This window comes from Crocuta crocuta, unplaced genomic scaffold (genome assembly GCF_008692635.1).
Source record: "Crocuta crocuta isolate KB4526 unplaced genomic scaffold, BGI_CrCroc_1.0 scaffold118, whole genome shotgun sequence".
Lineage (NCBI taxonomy): Eukaryota > Metazoa > Chordata > Mammalia > Carnivora > Hyaenidae > Crocuta > Crocuta crocuta.
Window position 1 is genome coordinate 13,827,695 of NW_027551558.1, and position 23,018 is coordinate 13,850,712.

At 40.8% G+C, this 23,018-nt stretch overlaps 2 protein-coding genes across 3 annotated transcripts in view; one reads left to right on the top strand and one right to left on the bottom strand.

Moving 5' to 3' along the window:
- On the top strand, window positions 1-21,679 carry MSH6 (mutS homolog 6). Of its 2 annotated transcripts, none has more exons than XM_077749277.1 (10): window positions 1-319; window positions 9,831-10,054; window positions 12,301-12,470; window positions 14,124-16,665; window positions 18,604-18,872; window positions 19,917-20,034; window positions 20,317-20,406; window positions 20,846-21,000; window positions 21,104-21,303; window positions 21,508-21,679. In XM_077749277.1, exons 1-10 carry the CDS (start codon window positions 69-71, stop codon window positions 21,587-21,589), a joined length of 4,101 nt encoding a protein of 1,366 aa, XP_077605403.1. In that variant the 5' UTR covers window positions 1-68; the 3' UTR covers window positions 21,590-21,679. The 2 variants fall into 2 exon arrangements, with proteins under 2 accessions (XP_077605403.1, XP_077605402.1); XM_077749276.1 differs by having other exon boundaries at window positions 267-285; window positions 9,855-10,054.
- The window catches only part of FBXO11 (F-box protein 11), a 26,173-nt gene continuing 24,800 nt past the window's right edge, over window positions 21,646-23,018 (bottom strand). The window contains exon 22 of the mRNA XM_077749278.1: window positions 21,646-22,968. Coding sequence (XP_077605404.1) covers window positions 22,839-22,968 — 130 coding nt within the window. The 3' untranslated portion in view covers window positions 21,646-22,838. The remainder of the gene's footprint in view (window positions 22,969-23,018) is intronic.

Genomic DNA, 23,018 nt, shown 5'->3' on the forward strand with positions numbered 1-23,018 from the left:
CGCGCGGTTTATTCCGAGCCTCTAGGCGCTCGGTCCGACAGAGCGGTTGGGCCTTGTCGGCCGTCGCTATGTCGCGACAGAGCACGCTGTACAGCTTCTTCCCCAAGTCTCCAGCGCTGAATAATGCCAACAAGGCCTCGGTCAAGGCCTCCGGGGAAGGCGGCGGTGCCGCCGCTGCCACCCGGGCCTCCTCTACTCCCGGCGGGGATGCGGCCTGGAGCGAGGCTGAGCCTGGGCCTGGGCCCAAGGCGGGTTCTGCNCGGCCGCGCCCGCGGTCCCCGCCAGGTAGCGCGGTGGTATTGGGGGGCGGGGGTCGAGGGCGGGGGCACAGCGGCGGGGCGCAGGGAGCCTGGAGAAGGGAGGCTCGCTTTGGAGGATTGGGGGGTGCGTAGCCAGGCCTTGGGTTCGGAGGAGGGGGGCTGCACACTTGGTTTGAAACCGTGCTGGGGTTGAGTTCGTAGCCTTGGTGTTAGGGGGCGTAGATTGTAAACAGGGCAGCAGGAAATAGGCTGCAGGAAGAAATGGTGGGGGGGGAGGAGACGCGCAGACTTCGGAGGAAGAGATGCGTTCCGCCAGGTGGGAGGCCGGCTTGGAGAGGGAGTGCAAACTGCTCGGGGTGGCGAGAAGAAAAGGGAGATGGGAGCGTTGGGGGTGGGGCGGGAAGAGAAAGGAGCTTTGAAAGCTCTTTGCNTGTAGGGGAGGTGGGAGTGGGGGGTGGGCCGCAAGCTGTGTGCGTCGGGGGTGTATCACGCCGCGGACCGTGCGGTCTGATTGGTCCGGTTGAGGATTGCAGGGGCGGGGCGGGTGGGGGGAGCAGAAACTGATGGGATCCGGCTGGGTCATCCCTATAGGTAGGCCGAACAGGCACCAAAACGGATGAGGAATTTGGAAGCCGTATTAATTTTGACACACGTGGAAGTATTGTGTGGAGTTGAGAACGATGTTATGATAAAGTGTCCCTTTCGTTGACGATTCCGTGGGAGGATGGGGCAACCGTAGTTTTTTCGCAGTTAAGAGGGAGACCGGAAAGGCCCTGAGCGGGCCCTGGACTGGGATGTGCCGCCACGATTGTGGGGAAGCCGGCCGGGAGGTGTCCTCGCGCTCCGAGCAGTTCGCTGCTGTTCCACGGCTTGGTGGGCCTTTTGTTGGGGGAAGCGGCGACATTTTGAAAAGCTCATATTTGCTGTATCCCAGGTATTGTATTAGGCACAAAATGTAATGGTAGCCGTTTGAAAGGATTAAGAAATAGAGGTTTAGAAAAAAGAACTCGACAAGATTAGAGTGCTAGTGGTTCTGAGTAATCCAGTGTCTTGAGTTTTAGGTGTCCTACTACAGATTTTCAAAAGTCAAAGCGTAATTATAATTAATAGTGCTACCTTCCTTTAAGTGACCCTTTAAGGTAGTGTGAGCTTGTATAGTTGTGTGAAGAGTGGTAGGGCATGCCTCTGGTTTAAAGATTATTGGGGGCTAATTTTTTTCTTTTAGTTTATGTGTATTGAGAGAGAAAGAGCGAGTGTTCAAGTGGGGAAGGGGCAGAGAGAATCCCAAGCTGCGCTGAGCCCCCTCAGGACCTGAGCGGAAATCAAGAGCCTAAGTAAGGCTCAACTGACTGAGCCACCCAGGCGCCCCTTGAGCTTTCTTTTTGAGAAACAGCAGACACTGAAGCACGACTTAAAAGGGTACCCTCCTGGGGCGCCTGGGTGGCTTAGTCGGTTAAGCGTCCGACTTTCGCTTAGGTNCACATGTAAGGAAGTCTCCGGCTTTGAACCTGGAAGAAGAAAACTAAATGTGGATAAAATCTTTCTAATGGAGACAGTCTGGTTTAAATCTGCATAACAATCGTAATGCAGTTGGCTGTTCTTTCCCTGGTAGCCCTTCCACACCTGGCCCTCTCGCCACCCCTCCTCCATCTTTCTTTTGTCTTTCTGATGGTATTTAAGGTGGTGACTCCGGCTATCTCTGGGAGTTACTGTTTCCCTTAGTATCTCCAATGTATACAGGAGGTATACATGTTAATAAACTTCAGTTTGGTTTTCTTTCGTTAATCTTTCATTACTGAGGGTCTCAGCGTAGAACTCAGAAGGATAGAGGAAAAACGTTTCCTTCTCTAACATGTGCATCTTCCATAACAGATTGTTTTTCATAAATTTTTCATCACTGTGAGAAATGCAAGGTGTGTTATAATATTTATTTGAACGTGAGTTGATTATTCCTGCATCCATGCTAAAAGGACGCATTTATTGCCTGAATTGTTTCATGTATTGAAAAGTACATGCTCTTTGTTTTTTGAGGTCTGAATTCAGACTTGTAAAGACATGACATTGTTTACTACACTTGACCACCTGCTAAAGGGACTGTTTCCAGAGTATTCAGGAAAGATGGTCATTTGATACTAAGCTTCTAAAGAGACTCCAGTATATAGATTTGACCTTCATTCAACAAATGCCCATGTACCTGCTCTGCCAGGCACAGTATTCTATCAGGCATTATGGAATAATGCAATCTTGATTGGGGGAAGCAAAAGGGTAATTCTTAGAGCTGGAGCAGAGTGTATGAGCTCTCTGAGCTTTGGTCAGGGGAAGAGGGTATATATGTGTCAGGGTAGGCTTTCAGCAATTCAGCTTGAAACCCAGAAGACATACAGGAGTTAGCTAGGCTACGGTGGGAATAAGGGGGTGTTAGGAAGCTGGTTCAGGAAGAAAGTCCTGCTAATTGTGGATTGAAGGAAAGGAGACAGGAGCCTTTGAGAGGCATGCAAGGATTCAGTCAGGAACAGGCTGATGGGCCACAAAGACATTTATTTAGACTTCCTCAGGGTCAGTTGAAAGCTTTTTTTTTTAATGTTATTTATTTCTGAGAGAGAGCGCACGAGCGCGTACGTGTGCATGAGTAGGGGAGAGTCAGAATGAGAGGGAGACACAGAATCTGATACAGGCTTCAGGCTCTGAGCTGGCTGTCAGCACAGAGCCCAACGTGGGCCTTGAACCCACGAACCGTGAGATCATGACCTGAACTGAAGTCGGACGCTTAACCAATTGAGCCACCCAGGCCCCCAGAAATCTTTAAAAAGAAGTTGAGCATCTTCTAATGTTGGTCATGTACATTTCCTCTTGGGCTCAAATGTTCCAAGTGTTTTGCCCGTTTTGCTTTTTTCCCTAGTTCTTTGCCACTTGTGTGTGATGTGGTCTTTTTCCATCCTGAGTTGTCCTTTTCATTCAGTTTATGACATTTTTGGAACAGACATTACTAACTGTAACATCAAGTTTCTCAGTCTTTTTCTTTATATGGCTGATGGCTTCTGTAGATTTTATTTAAGAAATCCATAGGGGGGGATTGAGGGAAGGGGGCCCCTGGCTGGCTCAGTTGGTAGAGCAGGCGACTCTTGATCTCTGGGTTGTGAGTTCAGTGAATGCCCCGCGTTGGGTGTAGAGATTACTTAAAAAAGGAAAAGGAAATCTCACTCTGGCTGAAGTGTGTTTGGTGGGGAGACCTGTTAAGAGGCTACTTTGATTATGGATAGAGGATGTGAGTAGTGGCAGTGGGGATAGGATTTAGGAAAGAAGTTGAGAGACCAAAGTGCTAAAGTAGGCAGGTGTTGGTGATGATTTAGATTATGGGACAGAAGGGCAAGGAAGGAGTCAAGATGACATCAGTTTGAAGTACATGGTTATAAGAAGAGTACTTGGGCCTGCTTCTGGTACGGTTTTTTTTACCCCCTTATAGTTGATTAAGATCATAATTGAGAGAGCTGTAATGTGTATGGCTTTTTAAAATTTGATCACTTTATTCTGGCTTTTTAAAATTATTATGTATCTTGGCTAGTGTTTTTCTTTTTTTTAGAATCTCATTTCAGTGATAATGGTCTCTCTTTGAAGTGCCCCATCCCCATTCACAGACGAGGAGTGGTCATGGTCAGACCTGGCAAATCGTTTTTAAGTGCCCTTATCTGTACTAGTTGTAGGTCCTTTCGTAAGAATTTCCATAGTTTAAAAAAAAAAAAACTTTTAATGCTTTATCTATCTTTGAAGGAGAGAGAGACAGCGTATGAGTGGGGACTTTTGGAAACATTCATTCTGAAGACCTGTCTCCCTGCTCTTAAGGCATGGAATTAAGTTGCTCCACAAAAAACTTGCTGTCTTTTAACTTCCTTTAGCTTTCTTCTCTAATGCTGTTTAGAAAATAGTAAACACCAGTTTGGATGATAGTTTATATGGTCAACCTAGCTCCTGAGTGATGGGTAACAGTTAACCCACGCCGATGGGCAGAGGTGTACTGGGAGGTGGGTAGGTATTGTAGGGGCCTTGGAATTTATCGCTGTGATTATTACTTCTCTTTTCTCAGTACTGCATTTAGTTATTTGAGAGTAGAGGAAGTCTGCTCTAATGGTCCACCTTGAGAGTTAGGTGCAAACACTGATAGCTGATTTCTAAAGTCGGTTTGAGAGTATTTTTGTTACATGCACAAGTTTTTGTTTGTGCTTATGCACAGTGTTTATATGCACAACTTTTTGTTTGACATCTTTTATTGTTTATAGAACCATATTCTAGCAGTGCTTTCGTACCTACTGATTTTTTTTTAAGTAAACAGCTAAAAACGTTGATTATAAATTTTCTTGCACAGTCAGTAATTTGACACCAAAATTATGGACTAAAAAGAAAGCAAAACGACGTGATTTTAAAGCACAGTTTTAAAGATCTGTTCAATCTGTTTAGCTTTATCGAATCATTTCTCAGTTGAATGAGGTTTTTTCTGTTTTTTGTTTTTTTTTGTTTTTTTTAAATAAGCTCTATGCCCAAAGTGGGGCTCTAACTCATAACCCTGAGGTCAAGAATTGCATGCTGTACCCACTGAGACAGCTTGACACCCTAGTTGTATGAAGGCTTTTACATTTATTTTTCTGTGCTGTCCGTTTTTCCTTTTTTTTTCTTACTGTCTTTAGAATCCCAAGACTATCAAACACTTGAGATATAGTAACATTTTTGGGGTGCCTGGCTGGCTCAGTGGAAAGAGCCTGCAGCTTACGATCTCGGGGTCATGAGTTTGAGTCCCATTTTGAGTGTAGAAGTTACTTAAGTAGACTTAAAAAATATATATTTTAACACTTTATAAAGTCATAATTGGATTAAAAAAATTTTTTAATATTTATTTTTGAGAGAGAGAGACAGAGCACAAGCAGGGGAGGGGCAGAGAGAGAGGAGACACAGAATACAACTACAATGCAGGCTCCAGGCTCTGAGCTGTCAGCACAGAGCCCAGTGCGGGGCTTGATCTCTTGAGCTGTTGAGATTATGACCTGAATGAGCCGCCCATGTGCCCTATTTGGATCTTATGTATAAGTATATTGCAAGATAGAATCCCAGTATTTATTTTGGCATTTCAGCTTGGGCTTTAGGAAGAGCCAGTGTATTTTACATTGTACTAAAATGTTTAGATGTGAGGTGACTTTTTGACTATTTTCAAATTTGATAGCATAGGGCTAACAATTCTTTTTAATACAGTTACATGAAAAGAGATGTTAAGATTGCCAGAAAATATAGCCAGATATTAAAATACAGTTAATACATTACTGGTGGGTAAAGTTTTAAGCAGAGCCAGTGAAATAGGTAGATGGGATTTTTTTTTTAATAGGGTTATCAGGCTCTTATAAAAACCAGTGTATGAAAGACTGGCAGGTATTCAACTTATAGTACATTCCAGCTGTGGTCCCTAAGATTGCATTATATTTCCATATTTTAAAAGACAGTATGTAGTGTTGGTAGGAAAAACTGAATATTTGCATGGATTAAAATATATGTTCTTTTAATTTTGGTATTCTTTGGAAACTACACAACTGCTAGAGATTTTATTTATTTTGAGATTAAATTTTTAAAATTACCTTTAAACAATTGGAGTTTACTCACAAAATTAATAGATTTAATAAGAACTCTGTTAGCATTAAATGAAGAACATTTTTAATTGAAATGTTTAAAATACTTAGTTTTATTACACAGTATACAACTGTATATTTTATTACTTGTTTAATTCTCTTTTTGGCTGGAAACCCCTTTCCTGGGCCAGCATTTTCAAAGTGTCACTTTTAGCATTAGAGGAGCAGCGCATATTACTAAATTTTTTAGCCTTCTCATTTTATAGTGTACTGCCAATTCCTAACAGCAGAAAAGTTAGATTGTGTGTAAGATTCTGAAGTATATATTTAGGGTATGGTGATGTTGAAAAACAATTTGAACAGTTAATTTTAACCTTACAGATAAGGAGTTTATTTCAAAACTGATCATTGTAGTTAGCTTTTTATACTTTTTTCCCCTCTAGTAAGAATGTACATTTGCCTTTCAAAATAAACTTAAAGATATTAACAATTTTTAAGTTAGTTTATTTTGAGAGAGAGTGCGCATGAGTGGGAGAGGAGCAGAGGGAGAGAGAGAATCTCCAAGCTGGCTCTGCGCTATCTTAGGAACAGTGAGATCAAGACCTGAGCCAAAGTTAAGAGTTGGACATTTAGCCGACTGAGCCTCTCAGGCACCCAAGACATTAAATTTTTAAATTGGTTGCTTGGAAAATTATCTTTTCTAATCATTTTTCAGACCCTTGAACACCACTGTACAGTTTGTTTTACAATTTGCACTACATTTGTGTCAATGGCAGTTAGTAACTTGAGTCTTAGTTCTAGTTATTTCCTTTTTTTTCTTTAATTTTTTAATTTTTGAGAGACAGAGACAGTGTGATCAGGGGAGGGTCAGAGAGAGAGGGAGATATAGAATCTGAAGACAGGCTCCAGGCTCTGAGCTATCCGTCAGCACAGACCCCGATGCGGGGCTTGAACCCACCAACTGTGAGATTATGCCCTGAGCCGAAGTCGGACATTTAACGACTGAGCTACCCAGGCACCCCTAGTTATTTCCTTTGGGATAAAACTATAATGAACTTAATGTTAAAACAGTAATAGTTTATTACGTAGTAAGGTTAGGTATAAAACTAAAAATTTTCTCCCATGTCTTTTGGGTCTCAGAAACTCGAGACCCAAGTTTGTTTAAGAATGTTGATCTAGTCATGGCAGTTTCTCTGGGAGCCCATAAGACAACTGAGATTCCTGCAAGTGCTCTGTTGTCTCATACCAGGCAAAACAGAATTCTGTGGGATTTGAGGCATCCTGTTCCCTTGAACTTCAAATGTACTACCAAGATGGGGCTCCTTGGCTGGCTCATGTGGTTTAAGTGTCCAACTTGATTTTGGCTCAGGTCATGATCTCGTTTGTGGGATAGAGCCCCACGTTGGGCTCTGTGCTAACATTGTGGAGCCTGCTCTGGAGGATTCTCTATCTCCCTCTCTCTTTGCTCTGCCCCTGCTTGCGCTTTCTGTCTCAAAATAAGTAAATAAACTTAAAAAAAAATGTACTACCAGTATGTGTGTTTGTGTCAGTTTCTTATGCACTAACTCCATTCTTGAGAATTTGTAACTTTTAATAAGACACAGATGTAATGAAACAGCGGGTGTCCAGTTCAGCCCTTATTAGTTCTTACCCTGCATAACTCCACCATTCACACAGGCAAGAAAAATAGTTGTGTTTAATTTTACAAACCAAGAAGACTTTAAAAAAAAAAAAAAGATTTTATTGGTTTTTTTTTTAAATTTTTAATGTTTTATTTATTTCTGAGAAAGAGAGACAGCACGAACACGGGAGGGTCAGAGAGCGGGGGAGATACAGAATTTGAAACAGGCTTCAGGCTCTAACTGTCAGCACAGAACCCACCGCGGGGCTTGAACCCACGAACCGTGAGATCATGACCTGAGCTGAATTCGGACTCTTAACCGACTGAGCCACCCAGGCGCCCCTAAAGATTTTATTGTTTTAAGTAGTCTCCATGCCCGGTATGGAGCTTGATCTCACAACCTCAAGGTCAAGAATTTCATGTTCTACCGACAGCCAACCAGGGGCCCCAAACCAAGAACCCTTTGTAAACCTCACTCCCTACGTTCAGGCTCAGGACTCATCGACATATATTGATAACTTCACTACATAAGGGAGGAACCACCTTAAACTAGCCAGTGATGGGGTTTAGGCTTTGCTACAAACACACCAGCACCTTACCTGAGTCTCTATCTTTTAAGGGATTTAGGTGCCTTTGAGAAGGGCAGCCAGGCTTGACAGACAGGTATCCCTACTGGTCCCCCTTTCAGAAAAATCTGTACAATTTGAAGCCTGACGTCTCAAGACTATACAGCCAGAAATAAGCTTCATGCGGGGAGACGCAGCCTTTGAAATCACAGGCATTGGCTCTTTGGTCAGTCTTGTAAAAATCACTGCCAGGGTTCAGACCCGGAACTGATAGTGTCTTTACAAGGACAAAAGTTGTTTTCCTCCTTTAGCAGGAGAAATGAAAGTCCGGCTTTAGGGTCCTCTCAGCTGCTTTGGCACGAAGAAAGCTTGTGGTTTTTGCTACCTTGTGATAGGCTCTGTGGTTAGTGGCTTCCTGGGAGTTAAGGGAAAGACTGCTTGACAGTAGGAAGGTTTGTAAACAAACCATTCTGCACAGCTATCAGGGTCTTTGTCTCCTGTTAATGGAATGGATGCTCGTAACCAGGAAGCACTTACAGTAGAACTTTGAAATTGTAGTCACAACTTCCTGTTTGAAGATGACCTATGTGGTGAGCTTGATGGCAATATTTGTAGATTAGTGCTTGTGTACGTTACTGTAGATTTAAGAATGTACCTACGTAAAGGCCCCTGAGAAAAGTCCCAGCTAAAGTCATGCTGTTTTTGTTTCTCTTCTAATTGTCTAGCCTAAGGGTTTCCATATTCACATTCTTGAAGAAAGGAATGAATAATTTGGTGATTGGGTCTGAATAAAGTGGCCTCAGTTGACTACTAAAATGTTCCTGTTTGTAATACTTATTTTACTTTTGCAGTTATTCAGTGAAGTCTTTTAGCAAGTTAAGAAAATCTTGGTATATAGTACTTGAGCAGAATTCATCAGCTGTTGTGGCCTCTTCATCATTGAGGGACTCTGCTGTAGTCTCTTCATCTTTATTTTTATATTGTTTTCTTTTTAATTCTCATTAGTCACCATACAGTGTTCTGTTAGTTTCACGTGTGCATCTGCTGTAGTCTTTTAAGTTAGATTCTTCTCTCCCTTACCCTCTCCTTTCCCTTTCTCAGGAAACCTTCAGAACCAAATCTGATTTTGTTAAGACTGAATTTCTGGTTTTGATTTTACAGGCGTATGTACTCATTACTTTAGGCACTTGGCTGACATTTTCCATAGAACTAGATTTTTAGGGGGGGAAGACTAGTATGGTAGGTAGAATGTTTGGAATACGTAGGAGCTTAACTGGAAACTGATTCCAAGCAAAGTCTAATGAGGTAATATTTAATATCATTAGCAAATTACATCGTATGTTTAGTATTTTATTAATACTGTATGTCAGGTCCTGTTCCTGGTACACACTATATTGTGGTATGCACGTGTGATGCATCGTAATTGGGAGAGCATGTACAGTGAGTCTGTGCCTTGTTCTTATATTCGATATTCTACTAGAATCCTGCCATAGTTTTTAAACTTGAATGATTCTGAGAAATAGCTTCTCACCTTAATACCAGAATTCATTATATTTGTATTTTTCTTAGTAGTTAAATAATAAGCATTGTGATATCTGCTTATGTTTTTAAAAACGACTTGAACATCTGATTTTTAAAAATCATTAGTTCTAGAATTTTTATGCTTGAATAATACTAATGCCAGAAGACTTCATAGGAATGTTAATGATGCCTTCCTTGGAATTGCTTTTATTTGTAGGTATTGCCTTGAATGCAGCTTGACCAAATATTAACCAAGTTATGTATTTCCTTTTGGCAACAGTTCTTGTGACTTCTCACCAGGTGATTTGGTTTGGGCCAAGATGGAAGGTTATCCCTGGTGGCCTTGCCTGGTTTATAACCACCCTTTTGATGGAACATTCATCCGCGAGAAAGGGAAGTCTGTCCGAGTTCATGTACAGTTTTTTGATGACAGCCCAACAAGGGGCTGGGTTAGCAGAAGGCTATTAAAGCCGTATACAGGTAAGGAGTCTGCTCTGCAGAATGGTTGTGAGAGTGTGTGCAAGAGAGCAAGCACGCGTGCCATGCATGTGAGCACAAGTGTCAGCATCTCCTATAGAGTGAAATTAAGTGCATTTTATGCCAGTAAATTGCAGGAGTGGCAGGGAGTGCTTCCAGCTTGGGAAAAGGATAAGATAGACGGGGAAAATAGAAGATGCTGTAGCTGGTCTTAAGCAGGTTTGTTGCGTGGAGTGGAATTTTTATATCTGTCTTTCTGGTTGACTTATGGCAGTATCATGCCTTTAGAGGGAAAATGCTTGTTTTCATGATTGGATCTCATTTGGACCGAGATCCCAAATTCAGTACGAAAAAGGTAAACTGACAGAGTCCCCATCTTCGAGGGTCCACGAGATAGGCAATGCAGTCAGGATATGTAGCATATAAATCCGTGACATTCTCCAGGACAGATGGAGATGCGTGCTTACCTGGCCTTCAAAATCCCCACTGTGATTACATCTGAACTGAGTTTTACATCAGATTTCTGGAACCATAACTTTTCTTTTTCCAGCCCCAGCTTTTTTATGGTCCTAGACATCAGCAGTCTTGCCTTGTGTGGCCTCACTTGGGCCAGGTGCACTCTTTCAGGGTCTTGAATTATAAAGTGCATGCACATCAGGTTTGCGGGATTCAGTGCTTGTATATACACTTGATGATGAGTAAGTCCTTCTCTGTTATCCCCCAACTCTCCACGCTAGGATGAACACTTGAACCCAAGTGTTCTGGAGTCAGAGTAAGAGTCAATTTTCTGGGAATCTAGCACCGCTCATCCTGCAGGGCCAGGAGGGCATACTGAAGAAGGTTTAGTCTGCATGGAAATCTGACCTGCAGGACAGAAAGAGAATCTGGAAATTTGGTGCGATCTTCTGCACTAATGTGCTGTATAATCTTGGCCAACAAAGTGACTCAGATACTGTTCACTCATGTATAAAGTGAGAGAGTTGAATGAACTAGATGAGAAATAAGATCTTTTCCTAGGACTGATTTGGAGGTTCTAAACAAAGCTTTGGCAGTATGACTTGAAAAATCTCAGATTTTACGTTTATGTTGTCATTATTTTGTAAAGGCACTCTGTGCATACGGCTCCTGACCCTTTAAATTTCCAAATTGTTGCAACAGTGTGGATGAGGGAAAGTAGGTTTTTAATTCTTTTTCTTTTTTTTGTTCTTAGGATTGTAAAGTAGTTTGCATCACGGTTTTTTGGGGAATGATACTGTTAGATAGCTGGGGGGTTGGAGGAAGTTAGGAGTCACCCTCCAGTTGATTTTGAGTATTGTAATTTTGTAGTGTTGGTGCAGCTCTTGAGAAAAATGGGAAATGGTACCTTTATTTTAGGCAGCCCATTAAAGTTGCAAATTCCATGGCACTTTAGCATGTGCTATTAGTTTTAGTGTTCAGTGGAAAGAAGGAAATACTGCAGTGTTTGTATCTGTTAAATTTAGACAAATGCAGGTTTGTTTTCTAGTTATATTTGGTTAGAAGAAAACAGACGTTTCTAGTTTGTGCCATTAGATTTGGGATCTTCTGCATCTAATTTTTTGCTCAGTGGAGTGTCATTTAAAATTATAGCTCTTTTAAGTGAAAGGAGTAAAGAAAGAGTTTTACTTGAAAACCAGACAGTTTAACTTTAAAACACAAAGAGCCATTCAAAGTCTGAACTGGGGCACCCTTCCAAAATTAGTATCCTTACCAGAAGTGGGTTTTTTGGGGTTTTTTTGGTTGGTTTTTAATATATCCTATATAACTACCTTAAGGATAAACTGAGTATCGTAGCTCCATTTAACTGATGGTGTCGTTTTGGCCTTCCTGAAGTAATGTAAAAGAAAAAGCGTCTCAAACCCCCTTTTGCATCTCACGCCTCACCTGAAGAGGTAGGTGTGCCTTATCTATTTAGGGCCACTTCACAAGAAATTAGAAGAGTGATGACGTGGTCCTGGGGTGACTGAACAGTTAGGGCAACTTCAAGGATATAAAATAGGTAATTTAAGTTTCACTGGTAGTTCTTCCATGATAATTCCTTCCTTGCAGGCTTTATTGGTCTATTATCAGAAGTAATGGGACATTAAATTAAAAACTAGATTCTTACCATTCTTGTCCTTTAGGACAGGTGTTGTAGGTTGAGTCCACTACCAAGCCAACAGTTCTTTTTTATTTTTAATAAGATTTGCTTAATAAGAAATATAAATTAAATCTAAGTATAAATTTTGTAGGTTCAAAATCGAAGGAAGCACAAAAAGGAGGTCATTTTTATAGTTCAAAGTCTGAAATACTCCGAGCAATGCAACGTGCAGATGAAGCCTTGAATAAAGACAAGATGGAGAGGCTTGAACTGGCAGTGTGTGATGAGCCCTCAGAACCAGAGGAAGAAGAAGAGATGGAGGTGGGACATTGTTAAACAGTCAGTTGTTATTTCTGTTGGGAGAGTGAGGAAGGAGGAAAGTGGACATTAAAAGTGATAGTCTCTTATTTCTATGTTATTTGCCTATATATACACACTTTAATACTCCTACACATCCGTCTGTATTTCCGCAGGACTGTAGATTGTTAGATTAGAACCTCAGCAGCCATTTTGCTTAAGTTTTCCAGCTTCAAGCCTGGTGGAGGATACATCGTGTAAGAGGTAGTACCATTTTTGGTAAGAGGTAATGAGCTCAAGANAGAGGAAAGTGGACATTAAAAGTGATAGTCTCTTATTTCTGTTATTTGCCTATATATACACACTTTAATACTCCTACACATCCGTCTGTATTTCCGCAGGACTGTAGATTGTTAGATTAGAACCTCAGCAGCCATTTTGCTTAAGTTTTCCAGCTTCAAGCCTGGTGGAGGATACATCGTGTAAGAGGTAGTACCATTTTTGGTAAGAGGTAATGAGCTCAAGACCATAAGGACATGGTTACAAAATTGGTCTTGGTGTCTGGTAGTAAGCCTCTGTAGGAGGGTGTGGTAATTACCTGGTTTTATGCGCTCAATACTTTTTTTTTTGTATTTTGTATGGATAAGAATAGAGGTTAAATTAACCTTAAAATACAATCTTGGTTTCAGATGTTAATGGTCACTATTTGAGTGAATTAAATTCTGTGAAGGAACAAATAATTAGTTCACTGAAAACAAACATGGTCATTCTCTAATTTAACAAATTAGTGAGCTGTGTGTTAAGAGATCCCATGTTTTGTTCTGTTATAGAGAGGGAATAAACACGTTAATCTAAAGGGTAGTATAAGAGAGAGGAGAGAAAACCTTATTTTTGAGGTTGAGACCAGGGATCATAACATTCATCAAAGGTTTAGAACTGGATGGTAATACAGAGATCATTTAGCCTCCTGTGACTTTACTAAAGTCCATGCTAAGTGAAATGTGCCTTGCCCAGGAAGATACAGCTGGTTTGTGGAAGGACAAGGCCTAGAACCAGTATAGATTGCTTACTGCTTTCTTACACTAAAGAATTTATAAAGTGGCAAACTTTGTAATATGTCCATCTGTAAGAGGAGAGGTGAGCCTGGAAGAAAGATAATGGAGACTTAAAGTTGTTTATTTCCACAGCTGACTGATCCTGAGGGCCTCACCTGTGGGCATCTGTGATGTACGGTCATGCTAATGGCTTCATCACTATTGGATAGAACTGTCATGATCAAATTACTTAGTCCTGTAATGTGATACTACTGAAATTGATACTCTTTGAGAAGAAAAATAATTTCCCATTTTTGGAGATGGGTTCTTCCCTTGACACAGGAAGTATTGAGATCAATACTTCACAGCAGTACCTGAATTTCCCAGATATTTTGTTTTTTATTTGTTTAATTTTATTTCTGAGAGAGAGAAAGACCGTGTGAGCAGGGGAGGGTCAGAGAAAGGGAAACAGAATCAGAAGCAGGCTCCAGGCTGTGAGCTAGCTGTCAGCACAGAGCCCAATGTGGGGCTCGAACCCATGAACTGTGAGATCATGACCTGAGCCGAAGTCGGATGCTTAACCGACTGAGCCACCCAGGTGCCCCTTGTTTTGTATTTAAACAACTCTTTCCTTGCCTGCCAGGTAGGTGCAGCGTACTCATCAGATAAGAGTGAAGATAATGAAGTTGAAAGTGAAGAGGAAGTGCCACCTAAAGTGCAAGGATCTAGGCGAAGTAGCCGCCAGATAAAAAAACGAAGGGTCATATCAGACTCTGAGAGTGACATTGGTGGCTCTGATGTGGAATTCAAACCAGATGCTAAGGAGGAAGGAAGCAGCGATGAAATAAGCAGTGGAGTGGGGGATAGTGACAGTGAAGGCCTGGACAGCCCTGTCAAAGTTGCCTCAAAGCGGAAGAAAATGGTGTCTGGAAATGGCGCTCTCAAAAGGAAAAGTTCAAGGAAGGAAATGCCCTTGGCCACCAAACGATCAACTGGCATTTCGTCGGAAAGCAAGAGTACTCTGAGTGCTTTCTCCGCCCCTCAGAATTCTGAATCCCAAGCCCACACTGGTGGAGGTTGTGATGACAGTAGTCGTCCTACTTCCTGGTATCATGAGACTTTAGAGTGGCTTAAGGAGGAAAAGAGACGAGATCTCCACAGGAGGCGACCTGATCACCCCGATTTTGATGCGTCTACCCTCTATGTGCCTGAGGATTTCCTTAATTCCTGTACTCCTGGGATGAGGAAATGGTGGCAGATTAAGTCTCAGAACTTTGATCTTGTTATTTTTTATAAGGTGGGGAAGTTTTATGAGCTGTACCATATGGATGCTCTTACTGGAGTCAATGAACTTGGGCTGGTATTCATGAAAGGCAACTGGGCCCATTCCGGTTTCCCTGAAATTGCGTTTGGCCGATACTCTGATTCCCTGGTTCAGAAGGGCTATAAAGTAGCACGAGTGGAACAGACTGAGACCCCAGAAATGATGGAGGCACGATGCCGGAAGATGGCACATATATCTAAGTATGACAGAGTGGTGAGGAGGGAGATCTGTAGAGTCATTACCAAGGGTACACAGACCTACAGTGTACTGGAAGGTGACCCCTCTGAGAACTATAGTAAGTATCTTCTTAGCCTCAAAGAAAAAGAGGAGGATTCCTCTGGCCACACTCGAGTGTATGGAGTATGCTTTGTTGATGCCTCCCTGGGAAAGTTTTTCATAGGTCAGTTTTCAGATGATCGCCACTGTTCTAGATTTAGGACTCTGGTGGCACACTATCCTCCCGTACAAGTCTTGTTTGAGAAAGGAAATCTCTCAGCGGAAACGAAGATGATTCTGAAGGGTTCATTATCCTCCTCTCTTCAGGAAGGTCTGATACCAGGCTCCCAGTTTTGGGATGCAGCCAAAACTTTGAGAACTCTCCTTGAAGAAGGATATTTTAAGGAAAAGTTAAATGAGGACAGTGGGGTGATGTTACCCCAGGTGCTTAAAGGTATGACCTCAGAGTCTGATTCTCTTGGGTTAACACCAGGAGAAAAGAGTGAATTGGCCCTCTCGGCTCTAGGTGGTTGTGTCTTCTACCTCAAAAAATGCCTTATTGATCAAGAGCTTTTATCCATGGCTAATTTTGAAGAATACATTCCTTTGGATTCTGACAGGGTTAGTGCTACAAGATCTGGTGCTGTTTTTGCAAAAGCCAATCAACGGATGGTGCTAGATGCTGTGACATTAAGCAACTTGGAGATTTTCCTGAATGGAACAAATGGTTCTACTGAAGGGACCCTGCTAGAAAAGATTGATACTTGCCATACTCCCTTTGGTAAGAGGCTCCTAAAGCAATGGCTTTGTGCCCCACTCTGCAGCCCGTATGCTATCAATGATCGTCTAGATGCTATAGAAGACCTCATGGCTGTGCCTGACAAAATCTCTGATGTTGTAGACCTTCTAAAGAAGATTCCAGACCTCGAGAGGCTGCTGAGTAAAATTCATAACGTTGGATCTCCCCTGAAGAGTCAGAACCACCCAGATAGCAGGGCTATAATGTACGAAGAAACTACATACAGCAAAAAAAAGATTATTGATTTTCTTTCGGCTCTAGAAGGATTCAAGGTAATCTGTAAAATTATAGAGCTTATGGAAGAAGTCGTTGACGACTTTAAGTCTAAAATCCTTAAGCAGGTCATTACTCTGCAGACAAAAAATCCCGAGGGCCGTTTTCCTGATCTGACTGCAGAACTGAACCGATGGGATACAGCCTTTGACCATGAAAAGGCTCGAAGGACTGGACTAATTACTCCCAAAGCAGGCTTTGACCCTGATTATGACCAAGCTCTTGCTGACATAAGAGAAAATGAACAGAGCCTCCTGGAATACTTGGAGAAACAGCGCAGTCGAATTGGCTGTAGAACCATTGTCTACTGGGGGATCGGTAGGAACCGTTACCAGTTGGAAATTCCAGAGAATTTCATCACTCGTAACTTGCCAGAAGAATATGAATTGAAATCCACCAAGAAGGGCTGTAAACGATACTGGACCAAAACTATTGAGAAGAAGTTGGCTAATCTGATAAATGCTGAAGAGCGGAGGGACGTATCCTTGAAGGACTGTATGCGGCGACTCTTCTATAACTTTGACAAAAATTACAAGGACTGGCAGTCTGCTGTCGAGTGCATCGCAGTCTTGGGTAAGACTTTGAACAAGTTTTTCCTGTAGCTTTGGTTAGTGGTTCCTTATGTCCCAGTTGTATATTAAGATTTACATCCATTGGAGAGTTGACACTGAGGTCTGTCTCTGAACACAGCTAACAAGGTATATATATCTTGATGTGTATATGCTTGCCTCCCCACTGGACAAAATGACTAGTTTGCCCATAGCAATTTAAGTTCACTTTTTAGCCTTATTCAGTCTCGAATAATTGAACAAAAATAAAAATATTTTTAGTGCTCTTAATGAAGTAGTGTGTTTTAGATCAGTTTCCTTTTCAGTGGAGTTTTTTCGTATTTGATACTGTTTTAATTTAGTTTAACAAAAAACAGAAGCTTAAAAAAACTATCTTAGCCCATCACTTCTTAATTTTAACTTTTGCATCCTTTTTCTATTTTCAGTGCATCTCTTTAACATGCACATTTCAAGATTTTAGTCTTTAAGCCCAAACACACTTTCTTTCCTGCAGTTGATTTCTCAGAGCCCTGACTTACATATTTATAATTTGGTAACCTTTTTAACTTAATAATTTCATTTTTCTTTAAATTTCAGGGCCAACTTATTTGGAGCCTTTGCTATTTCACTTTAGGTGTTTTTCCCTTGTGTTTTAAAAACACAGTAACCATAGTTTACCCATATTTGTAAGAGAACTATTTTGATCTGAACACGGCTATCTGGAATTAGATAGCATCCTTCTTTTTGTGCCACACTTTCTTTTTTAATTTTAGGGAGAGTGTGTGCTAGTGGTAGAGAGAGGCAGTGGAGGGGAGGGGGGGAGAGAGAGGGAGAGAGGGAGAGAGAGAATGAGAATCCCAACCAGGCTCCACGTCCTGGGGCTGGCTCCCACCACCCTGGCATTGCAACCTGAGCCAAAGTCAAGAATTGGATGCTCAACCGACTGAGCCACCCAGGTGCCCCTGTGCCACATTTAATCCTTAAACCAGTACAGCTTCAAATAGTTCAATGGGTAATTTAAAAATCGTCCCTCAGTGCAGGTGTTCAAAATTGGTTAATTTATTTTCCTCTTAAGATTGTTTTAGATGGATCCGGGGCGCATGGGTGGCTCATTTGGTTAAGCGTCCAACATCGGCTCAGGTCATGATCTCATGGTTCATGGGTTTGAGCCCCGCATCGGGCTCTGCTGACCGCTCAAAGCCTGGAGCCTGCTTCGGATTTTGTGTCCCCCCCTCTCTGCCCCTCCCCCATTTGCAGTCTCTCTCTCAAAGTAAACATTTAGGGAAAANTAAAGCCTGGAGCCTGCTTCGGATTTTGTGTCCCCCTCTCTCTCTGCCCCTCCCCCATTTGCAGTCTCTCTCTCAAAGTAAACATTTAGGAAAAAAAAAAAAGTTTTACATCAGTGTGCCTTTTGTGAGAACATTCTGCTTCTAAGAAGTATTAGCTCCGGGATTAGATCAAGTAAAAGAGGTCCAGGATCGCATTTCCCTGTTGTAGCTCTTCGCTTCCCCTTGGCATTCCTCTGGTCTGGAGGACTAAATCTTTCTGAGGTGGTTGGGAGAGGGATTGGAGGCTGAAAACGAGAGTTCTCATTTCATTACAAATGCTATAATAGAAGACACTTAAAACATTTAGGCTGATGACTCATTTTAGGTAACTGAATGCATTAACAAAGCATTTTACATATTTTAGAGTGCCTATTAAGGGAGAAAAAACCCTGTCTACCCTCCACTGAAAAAGTAGTTTTGTTTAAAACAAATCTTTTTTAACGTTGACTTTTGAGAGACCCAGGGTGTGGGCTGGGGAGGGGCAGANACCCCTGTGTCTACCCTCCACTGAAAAAGTAGTTTTGTTTAAAACAAATCTTTTTTAACGTTGACTTTTGAGAGACCCAGGGTGTGGGCTGGGGAGGGGCAGAGAGGGAGACCCAGAGTCTGATGAAGCCTCACTTTTACCCTCACAGATGTCTTATTGTGCCTGGCTAACTACAGCCGAGGAGGTGATGGCCCTATGTGTCGTCCAGTAATTCTGTTTCCAGATGAAGACACACCCCCTTTCTTGGACCTTAGAGGATCACGTCATCCCTGCATTACGAAGACTTTTTTTGGAGATGACTTTATTCCTAATGACATTCTAATAGGCTGTGAGGAAGAGGAGGAGGAAAGTGGCAAAGCTTATTGTGTGCTTGTTACTGGACCTAATATGGGGGGCAAGTCGACACTCATGAGACAGGTAAACGTTTAAGGTTTTGTAACAAAGTTGTTTGTACGCTTTAGGAATATATTACATATTTAGGCCCTTTTCCAGATAGCTCATGAATAATAGAGTTCAGTCACTAGCATATTAGGAAGCAAAGGAAAAACACTTGTAGCATAAAACGGAATTGTATTCACCTCATCAAATGTCTGCCTGATGTACAGGGAGCATATATCTTAAAAGGCCAGAAAAACAATAAAAAGGCAAGGGAGATGTCAAGTTATGATGTCTTTATAAACTTTGACTTGATTGGATTTATTTCCTCTGAAGGTAGGTGTATTCATAATGAATGTAAATGTTGTAGGTTTGTCCTTGGATTATACTCATTTGTGGGGATCCTTATAAAAGAACCATGACTGACTGGTTCAGATAGGAAAGCAAATAAAATACATGACCTCGAGTAACTGTTGGAAACTGCTTTTAGGGAAGACAATAAATATATGAGGGGTTGGCCAGCCACTGAGCTAAACATGATTTACATTTTGTAAAGGGTTGTAAAGGAAAAAAAAAAAAAGACCTAAGACATTGGGCCCTTGACGGACCATGTTTGCTCATCCCCCTGCTTTCCCAAATTTGCTAACTAGCAAGAGGCAGTATAGTTCTAGTCCACTGATTTTGAGCACCATTTTTTGTTTTTCTGTCAAGCTCTCCAGGTGATCTTAAAAAAAAAAAAAGAAAATGGGGTGAGCTTTGACAAAATACAGGACGGTTCCATCCTCCCAAATTGATTTGGTCCGGAATTTAAAAAAGCTCCCAGGTGATTCTACTGTGTAGCTAGCCAGGGTTAAGGGATGCGGTGGGTTCAAACCTCATAGGCTGAGGTTTTCAGGCCAGTTAGGCTCTAACCCTTTTGCCTTTTCTAGGCTTCTCTTTACCTTCTAAGAGTGCCTAACTCCTACATAATTGTTCTTTTTAAAGATGTAGGTTTATTAGCTTGGCTTACTGTCTTCTGGATATACATAAATCTGTATGTCTATGTTCTTAATTCCAATTAGAAAAGACCTTTTCCTCCATTCACAGGCTGGCCTATTAGCTGTAATGGCCCAGACGGGTTGTTATGTACCTGCTGAAGTGTGTAGGCTCACACCAATTGATAGAGTATTTACTAGACTTGGTGCCTCAGACAGAATAATGTCAGGTGAGTTTTCTTTCCCACCTAAGGCTTTATTATTTGGCAATTCATTTGTATTTCTGTCTTTTAAATGATAAAATATATATGCCTTAAAATTTGCATGGTCATTTAAGTTTGCTGTTTTTCTTGCGGAATGCTTTCAAACATTTGAAATCTTGTTTCAAGAATTGCATAATCTTTTAATAAGATTTAACCTGGGTAGCTCATGATGGAGTCAAAGAATAATGAACCTTAAAGGTGAATGTACTGTTTTAGGATTCTTAAAGATCTCCTGTGTGTGTTTTTTAGGTGAAAGTACATTTTTTGTTGAACTGAGTGAAACTGCCAGTATACTTACACATGCAACATTACATTCTCTTGTGCTTGTGGATGAATTAGGTAAGACATTACGATTTCCATTTGAAGGCTATTTTTCTTTAAACAAATTTGAATGCACTCACCTTTGTGCCACAGATCATAGTTGGGGGTAAGAGATTAAAGAGATAATGTGAAAAAGTTCTCAGATTATTACCAAGGCTCTTAGATCTCTTAATCCTATTAACATATAGTTGTTACAATTTGGGAACAATGAGAAAATTTAAGGAGAAACCAACAGGACACTGAAGATCAGTGGTACCTGAACAGTGTAGTATGCTTTAAAGAAAGGCACCCCACTTTCAGGGCTGCTAAGCGAGACCTATTTAGCTAAACAGGGCCTATTATTTGGATGCAGTAATTGACGTTACTGTTCTAGCTTGTTTTTTTTCTTTGCCACTGTAAGGTATATCCTTTTTGGTATTAGGCAGATACATAACTTATTCATATTTTACTTTCATAGGAAGAGGTACTGCAACATTTGATGGAACAGCAATAGCAAATGCAGTTGTTAAAGAACTTGCTGAGAACATAAAGTGTCGTACGCTGTTTTCTACCCATTACCATTCATTAGTAGAAGATTATTCTCAAAATGTTGCAGTGCGCTTGGGACACATGGTATGTGTGAATTGTTTATGCAGAAAGTTAAGATTTTTTTGAGGGAATCAAGCCAGATACTTCCATTACTAGTACATGAATATAACATCTTTTCCTTTTTTAGGCATGCATGGTAGAAAACGAATGTGAGGATCCCAGCCAGGAGACTATTACTTTCCTCTATAAATTCATTAAAGGAGCTTGTCCTAAAAGCTACGGCTTTAATGCAGCAAAACTTGCTAATCTTCCAGAGGAGATCATTCAGAAGGGACACAGAAAAGCAAGAGAATTTGAGAAGATGACTCAATCACTGCGATTATTTCGGTAATTATATTTGTATATAATTTTGCCATGCACCTGACCTTAATAAAACCATAAGGGGGGATGGTTGATATGAACTAAATTTTTTTTTTTTTTTTAATTTTAAGGGAAATTTGCCTGGCTAGNTGCCATGCACCTGACCTTAATAAAACCATAAGGGGGGATGGTTGATATGAACTAAATTTTTTTTTTTTTTTTAATTTTAAGGGAAGTTTGCCTGGCTAGTGAAAGGTCGACTATAGATGCTGAAGCTGTCCCTAAGTTGCTGACTTTGATTAAGGAATTATAGACTACATTGGAAGCTTTGAGTTGACTTTTTGACAAAGGTGGTAAATTCAGACAACATTATGATCTAATAAACTTTATTTTTTAAAAATGACCATTTTTCCATTTTCTTTCTAGGAAATTAAACCCTTTTAATTCTTATCTACCTTCTACATAATGGTTATTGAATACTCCACAATATATTAAGTCTAGATGTTATGGTACATGCATACACTTTCAGGCTGTTTATACCCACTGTCACCAATACACATAAATGGGGGGAGGGAGCTATGAAACTGTATAGGGCTGTATATATACTTGTCTCAGCTTAATGCAGGAAATTGTGTTTAATTTCCAGCAGTTTGTCTAAACTGTTCAAAAAAAAACTATGAACAGAGTTCAAATACAGGACTGTTTTGAAGAGACTTTCTAAAGTGTACTTTAAAACATAGTAGTTTTTACCTTTCACAAAACTGAGTTACAAGAATACTTTTGTTTTACAGTGCATCCCTTCCTAGGAAGTCTCATTAAAACACTCACTTTTTCTAGGGGTGATTTTGAATGCTGCACAGGGAAGGGAAGGAAATAATAGTCTTAACTTTTCTTAAAGGATACCAGAAACATTGCTGGATATAATTTAAGATTAGTGTTTTCTCTTTCATAGAAAGAACGTACATACTGGGACATGAGTACAGTTACAGCAAGTCTAGGTGTGCTAACAAAACAGGGCACATTCAAGTACAAGAAGATTTGCTTGAAATTAAAAACAAACTACATGAGATTAAAGCATTAAAATCATATTTCTCAATCTGAATACATGTTAAAAAAAATCAAAAGAAACGCAGAAGTGCTAGCTCACATTTTTACCATATTACAAAAGCAATTGGTACCCATGTCCATAAAGGCAGCAACAAAGCTGCTTGTCTATTGAAGAGTACTACTGCAAATTGGACTGCATTCAATGCTAGTTGTAAAAACACCAGCTTTTTTTCAGAAGTTGGTATCTGTACAAAATTGCAGCTTATTTCTTCACTTCTGTCCCTTCAAAAGTCTTTACACAGTAATGCTAAAACACCCAGCTTTGAGATCCTGAGTCAATATATTGCCACTTTCTTTTTGGTAGCTTGAGCTTCATAGTGTCAACTGACCTCGTGTATCCATTTTTAATACAGTCTCTTCCTGTAGCATGGGCAAATATTTTAAATCTTCTTCCAAAAAAAAATGTTTTAAGTTATGATGTTAGAATGGCAGGACTTTTTCTTTAGGGAAGGAATTCAGTTGTGCTGCAATGTATTAGATTCTATAGGTGGAGCAGAGTCATATAGGGTATCTGTATCATGTGTAGGCTCACCAGCTAATGTACAAGGATTAGACAGTGTTCCAGCACCACAGTCACAGAAAAACCTAAAGCAAAATGAAAACCCAAAAATTAGGAAAGTGAGGGGGAAAATAAG